This window comes from Dendronephthya gigantea, unplaced genomic scaffold, assembly GCF_004324835.1.
Source record: "Dendronephthya gigantea isolate DGI-Jeju-01 unplaced genomic scaffold, DenGig_1.0 000041F, whole genome shotgun sequence".
Lineage (NCBI taxonomy): Eukaryota > Metazoa > Cnidaria > Anthozoa > Malacalcyonacea > Nephtheidae > Dendronephthya > Dendronephthya gigantea.
The window spans coordinates 1,337,195-1,344,704 of NW_021163051.1; the positions used below are offsets into that span (position 1 = coordinate 1,337,195).

At 34.7% G+C, this 7,510-nt stretch overlaps 1 protein-coding gene across 1 annotated transcript; it reads right to left on the minus strand.

Annotated features, from left to right (window-relative positions):
* Nucleotides 1-478: 478 nt before the first annotated feature.
* Nucleotides 479-7,132, minus strand: LOC114526793. Its single transcript, XM_028548312.1, has 3 exons — nucleotides 6,828-7,132; nucleotides 6,049-6,693; nucleotides 479-600 (listed from the first exon to the last, which is right to left on the minus strand). Exons 1-3 carry the CDS (start codon nucleotides 7,051-7,053, stop codon nucleotides 479-481), a joined length of 993 nt encoding a protein of 330 aa, XP_028404113.1. The 5' UTR covers nucleotides 7,054-7,132.
* Nucleotides 7,133-7,510: the final 378 nt, after the last annotated feature.

Below are 7,510 nucleotides of genomic sequence, written 5' to 3' on the forward strand. Positions count from 1 at the left end.
TGCCTGATTGAATGTGGTGAATAAATCATGCCTGAAATGTGGAGTGCACATAATTAAAAAAATTATCTGATTTATTTAATACTAAATATTTGTAATTTTTCAGATCCTGATTTAGTTGTACCATCAACAACCAACCTCCTCCAGTTTTGGACTGGTGACAGTAGTCTTTCTACCGAAGTTAACCTTTCTGTTGATTTACTTGCGGATCAGACTAAAACATTTCACAATGGTTTTGCAGACTTTGAAAAAGCAATGAACACAGCTTTAGGGTTTTGTGCTAAAGGATATGGACAGTTTTAAGGATGAGACCAGAAACTATAATCTGTCAAAGCACAGTTCATTACATGAAAGGTTTTAATATTATTATTATGTTATGGTTGTGGACTAAGTTGCAATTTGTTAGCCACCTCGTTTTTGTTTAATTGAAGGATACCAAACTCCGAAGGACTTACAAAAATTGTCTTAATATAGTCAGTAATTATGTATTTATGATGTCACCGTCATTGACAATATTATCGTCATCAGAAGCAACAACTGGGCCATCTTCATCAACATCATAATACTGTAACTGCTCATCATTACCATCAATTACATCACAAACTGCTGTACAATGAGAGTTTGCTGATGCCAGCATGCCACTCACCCAAAGTTGATATGGGCTTTGATTTTCTTTTGTGCTTATAGGATGCTGATTCCATTGTTCTGCAAATTCTGTGAGTGCCTTATTTATATGTGGCAAGTAGATAAAGTGCAAACAAAACAGGTGGACTTCATGGAGAGGGTCAAGAAGATTATTCTCTTCCATATAGAAGAATATATTTCTAAATTTACACAAAACACAACGATACACATCTCTCCATAATCTTTCGATTCGTTGGTTGTGTAGGGATGAACCTGTAATAATGCTTCGTCGAATTTGTTGCCTGAAGATCGTCTGACTGTAAAAGGTCAGGCGTGAAACACTGTGTAGTGACGACAATATTTTAAGATAAATTCAATGATTCGCTCTACTTGTAATTAGTATTGAGCACTCTTTTATCCATTACAAACAATTACACTTGGATATATATAGATATATATATATATATATATATATATATTAATATATATATATATATGTGCGCCGGAGTTAACGGCAGAACAGGCGTCTTGTTTTATTCTGTAATTGCAGTCGACGCCGGCTGCTAAAAGTTTTATACTTTATAAATATAGTGTGTATTTTTGATACCAAAATTCAAATTACACTTTCAAAAACACTTTTTGAAGTTAAAGCAAAGGACTTGCAAAGGTGTAATAGCCTTTTACAGGTTTATGCGTTTGCATAAAAAGCTGAAAATTTAACAAATAAACAGCATACAAAACTGAAAAGTATAAAAATACGGCTCATTCTTATCGCGAAACAAATACGAAATAAACAAAGTAAACACGTACCCTTTACCTTTGAAAACATTTATAAGTTTGGAGATTATGAAATATTCCTCTTACACGGCCTTGTCTTGACCGTATCCACGTTCATCTTTGCTAACTGTCATGCTTCACATATCTTGTTTCTTCTCGTTTTACTTTCTTTGCACAAAGTTTATGAAACGCTTTTACAAAAATGTTTACGAAATGACAGTTAATATAAATTGCTGACGTTCTCATTGAAATACAAACTTTCTGTCTTAGCCAATCAGAATGTTCGTTGATTACCGGACTTACTCGCGCATGCGCATAACTTACACACTTTAACCACCCAACGTCGACCGTCCATGACAAAGAATTTGGACAACTTTGGATTCGCCTATGTTCTACCGGGTTCCGGGTGTAATTCCTAATCTCCGAGCAGAATTAGTACCCTCGCAGGCGCTCCGCGCCCGCTCGGGTATAAGTATAAGTATAAGTATAAGTATAAGTATAAGTATAAGTAGTACAAGTATAAGTATGAGTATTAGTATGAGAATGAGTATGAGTATGAGTATGAGTATAAGTATAAGTATAAGTATAAATATAGATACAAATATAAATATAAACACAAATATAAATATAAATATAAATATAAGTATAAGTATAAGTATAAGTATAAGTATAAGTATAAGTATAAGTATAAGTATAAGTATAAGTATAAGTATAAGTATAAAATATAAAATATAAAATATGGGGTATAAAATATAAAATATAAAATATAAAATATAAAATATAAAATATAAAATATAAAATATAAAATATAAAATATAAAATATGGGGTATAAAATATGGGGTATAAAATATAAAATATAAAATATAAAATATAAAATATAAAATATAAAATATAAAATATAAAATATAAAATATAAAATATAAAATATAACATATAAAATATAAAATATAAACATAAATATAAACATACAAACTCCATATAACGTGAACAAGCTATATAACGTGAACGTTTATTAGTTTCCCCATTTATCAACTCCGACAACTCGTATATAGATATATACACACAAAAACTGTGTATACCATGAGCATGTCTCTTTACCCAAATATCAACTCGTATATAATAAGTTCTATATAAAATATTTCTTAAGTATTTGTATAACTACAGTTTTGTTTTTGTATGATATTGCATCTTTTCCAAGTAACTTCTCCAAGAACTATAGACGATTTGGTTGAAAACATTCGAAATGAAAACAGAATGTTTTTCATCATTAAATTAACAAACAAAAACTCGCAATTACAAAGTACCACAATTGGTTTTGAAACGATTTGCATTGAAAATTGTTTTTAAAAATTGTCCAGTGTAACATCACCTTATATTTTTCTACTCTTGGTCAAGTCTTTATGAGATAGATTTCCTTACCACTTTGGTAACATAACTACTTCGTAAAGAAGGTTTGATGTTCACTTTCTATTGAATAGCAAGGTTTCCAAAGGTCTGATTAAGATATTGCCAGTGTTCCTCTTTAAGAAGTGGGGTAATCTGCTTGGCAATAAAGGAGTGGCATGGTTGAAAAAACGGCTGCTTCTGCCGTACACACGTTGGAACACAATGGAAAGGAAACATTTGCTGGCCTGCTTTGAAGCCGTCCTTCATGAGTCCATGTTCGCACCATCTTTGAGACAATGACCAGGTCTGAAGGAGGTCTTCCAATAAAACCACCGGGTTTTAAGGTATTTCTACAGCCAAAACATACGGAGGTTTGTTGTGGACACATGTTTAGTAAATAAACTAGAAATACATTGCATGCAAAGTCCCCTCGCCTGACGCAATAAACTTTAAACAATAAACAATATTTAAAGCTATAAACAATATTTCCATCACTGAAATTCTATGATACTCGTTTCTGCTGAATGATCGAAGTCGTAAAGTAAAATCCTATATCTTGGTAGAATTATAAAGTCGACTCTCGAGCTATCAAATTCGACTATAATATAATCATAATTGTGCAACGAATAGTTTTAAATACTACAATTCTTAGCGAAATTTCAATTACTTTTTAAACAAATTCACCTTTAAAAATAAATACTTTTCAAATCCAAATCATTTCAACGATATATTGACGAATAAATTCAAAGAGGGGTCATACATTTGTTGATAAATCCACATATTAAACTTACAAAACAATAGTATACTTTAAAATACCGAAATCTACCCATTTACCTGTTCAAAAACACTTTAAAAATGCTTCAGAATCGTAGATATTTCACCATCCATTAGAATGAAAATTTTTCTATCCAAAGGTATCTTTTACATTATATTTTAATCAATTTTACAAGTCAATTTTTCGTATATTTTTAAGACCATCCAAATGAAAAATATTATTTAAAAAAAGGTTTATAATTCAAAATATCAGTTATGCTGACGTGACCCAAATTTTAATTTAGCCAATCGCATGTTTGTAAACGTTTGCTAGTTACCAGTTTTAACTCGTCTTAAACTCACGCATGCGCATAACTTACAAAAACGCCCAACGTCCATGACATAATGGCGGACAACTTTCATTTCGCATTTGCATTCCCGGGCGTAATTAAAATCTCCGGGCGGAATTAGTACCCTCGCCGGTGCTTCGCACCGGCTCGGGGATTATAAACATATCTTGCTCCGGAGAAGGGTAGTTATATTGACTCGCCGTGGTGGTTGAACATAAAAAGCATTGGTTGACCATTGATGTTTGGTATGCGGGATGCATTGATGAGGAAGCTGCTAATTGAAACCGTAACGCACCTTGTTTCGGTGCAAGTTGATTCGGAAAAGCTTGAGGAAGTTGTACAGAAGTTGGCAAAACTGAGGCACAAGGTGGTGATGGTGGAATGTATGACGACGCTCTTTGGTCTACTAGATTTCGTTGATCTGTATTCGAAGTAATTCTTGGCCTGACAACAACATCGCGTGATGGGTGCTTAGCTTTGCTTCTCTTTTTCGGTGCTTGGTTAGGCTTTTTCCCTCTGCCTGCTGGCATGCCGTGTGCTATAGATTTGCTATAAATAATTCCACCAGTTTTGCGTTTAGTCGCAACTAAACATTTCAAAAATGCGTCGAGTCGATTGAGCTTGACACTTGCAGCAACAGCTTGGGCGCAGACAAATACCGACGTGTAGCCAGGGCAATCTTGGCACTCGCACTTTCCATTGGCATGGAAAACAACAACATGAGGTTTTTTCAGATTTGATGAAGAAGGAACAATGGCGGTTTGGTATGTTCCTTCCGGCAGAACACTTACCTTATCTTCTAGACTGCAGGCTTTTGCGATAACATGAACCAAAACATCACAAGGTATCCAGTCAACGCCAGCTCTCGAGAATGTTTCCATGAGAGGATGGCTATCATCTTGCAAGGCACGTGAAACTGCTGAAGTAACTGTATCAAAACCACCCCCCACGCCGGTAGTGTGAATTTTTTGAATAGCCGTTTCCTTTTGTTTGTCTGTCATCTTGCTCCAATCCGACGCAGTTACCAAAATGTTTTTGAATTTGTCTCGTAGCTCATATTCACCTTGACCGAGAATGGCCAACGCTATCTCTTTTTCTTGAATGTCGACCAGCTTCTGTAGTGTTGTAGCAAAAAAGTACTCTTAACGCTTATAACACTTTCCTGAAACTCCTGCGCTTTAAGCTTAATGAACCAGTCGTAAAATGTTAAACCGCTGGGATGAGCGTTTGAACATCTCTGTTTCAATACCCCTAGAAGATTCTGAAATTCTTCATTGCTCGTTGCTTCTGTCAAACCACTTTCGAAAACATCACCATTTTGTTTCCCAAATACATCCGAAATTACATCGTTCTTGACGTCTCCCGTAATTCCTAACTCAATAAGCTTTCTTTCTAGATTCTTCTTCAAATGTATTTCACAGAGAAGGTGTGTAGCTCGTTCAAAATGTCTGCTGAACCCGTTCGCTACCGCCTTCTCGTCATCTGTTCCGAAAGCCATTAGGGTTGATAATCCTGGTTCTAAAGTCTTAAGCGAAGACGCAAATGTCGAATAGGTTTCTTCCGTCTTTCTTTCATGTATCAGAACTGGACCAATTAACGTTGGATGTTTCTTTTCTCTCGTTTCCAGTAACAAATGCTGGTATGAAATGGGTGTGACATTGAATTGTCCAATGTTGAATGTTGGATCAACTGTATGTATGTATGTATGTAACCTTTATTTAAAAACTTGATCGACGCTAGCCTCATCAACATTTGCTGGTTTCCATGAGGGGCGTCGATATACATGCAAAAGGAAAGTAAAAAATAACTATTTACAGACGAAACATGAAAGAAGAGAGAAGGTACAAAGTTAGTAGAAAATATGTACATTAAATTTTTACTTATTATATTGGTGTGACCCTATTCAATTGATAATTCGTTTGAAAACGTATTCTGATTCTGCTAATTTTGCTTCCAGAGAAAGGCTATTCCAAAGTTTCGCGCCACTATATTTGAAACTCTTTTTAAGGAAATCCCTTTTCGGAAGAGGAAGAGCTAGATCAGTTAATGTATTTCTTAGATTATAATTACCTTGCAACGTGCTAATCCTGGTGAATGAATTTTTCAGGTTGGGCGCGCTCAAATTATTTAATATTCTGTACATTAATATAGATTGATTACGTATACGTCTTTCCTCTAAAGTTAACCACCCAAGAGATGCGAGAACGTCAGCCGAATTGACCTCATAGTTTGCCCCGGCAATTATGACATTGAATTGTCCAATGTTGAATGTTGGATCAACTGTCAGAGGCTTAAATTCAGTTTTGGTACAACAGAATCGTCTCAAGTCATTTAATTGCCTTTTAGATGCCAAAACACATAGAGGTTCACCACCTACTCTGACGTCACTAATGAATGAAGTTTCTTTGTTGTCATTCTGCTTCTTGCTTGCACCAAGTAACAAATACCACGGATCATCAACTTTTCCCCTCCCAAACATGTTTTTCCGTTGCGAAATAGGCATTTCTTTAACAGCTTTTTTGCATTTTAGATCGCTGGATTGCTGACAATTTCGCGGCAGTTGACCAATCCCGACACAGGAGATTATTCCACCGAGATCTTCACTAATAACATGGCGTAAAGCCTCACAAGGTCGCTTGTTTTGTGAAGCTGTTTCTAAAAGGACTTTTGTGCTCTTCCATGTTCTGACATATTCGCGATCATTTCTCTTGGAATTGCCATGTTTATAATGTTGCACTGGATGCTCTTCCCCGTCTTTAAAAGAGTATTGCACCAAGCCATAACGGTAAATTTCTTTGTCAGGAACTGGACAACAAAAATAAAACAAAATTAAAAATCAAAACAACCGACCATTAGCGTCAATGCTACCAAACAAAAAAACTCATTATAAATTTATGAAGAAAAGAGGTTTAATATTTAAAAGCATATCGTATACTCACGCTGTATGATGTCTATCCGTTTCCTTACATCATTATTTGTGTCATACTTCAGCGCGAAATACCCTCTTTTTAGCGTCACAACGTTTTCGCCATTTTTCTCTTTGGTCGGGTGTATGGTGATATCTTCCTCATTAGTCACTGTATAATAGAATTTATGGCAACTGTTATTGATCCACACTCCCATGTCATCACATTTTATGTCCTTCACGTTGGAAAGTGATCGCATGTCTACTATAAATGTGCAATGGTGCTGTACTTGCAGCGGCTGAGTAGTGCAAACTTTTGAATCAAGGAAGTCTATTTCTTTAATTAGAAGGTTCATGACTTCAATTGGCTTTAGCACTTGACGGTCTTTAGTATAAATGGGAAGGTTTATGTTTCTATTGTAAAATTCTATTTCTTCCAACACCACCACATCGCTTGTTATACTGCTTTCCGAATTGCTAAGCACATCTGTTGATGAATTATTTGGATGTTGTTCTTCTGATCCTATATCCAAAAATGTCTCAGCTTGGTCTTCTGCATGAGAAAAATATTTTACCTAACATAACTGCAAATTGAACAAAGATGAAAAGAAAGGAAAGAAAGGAGCAAAAAAACATATATATATATAAAATATATATATATATATATATATATATATATATATATTATACCATTCAAAAATTAATAGTATAAAATTA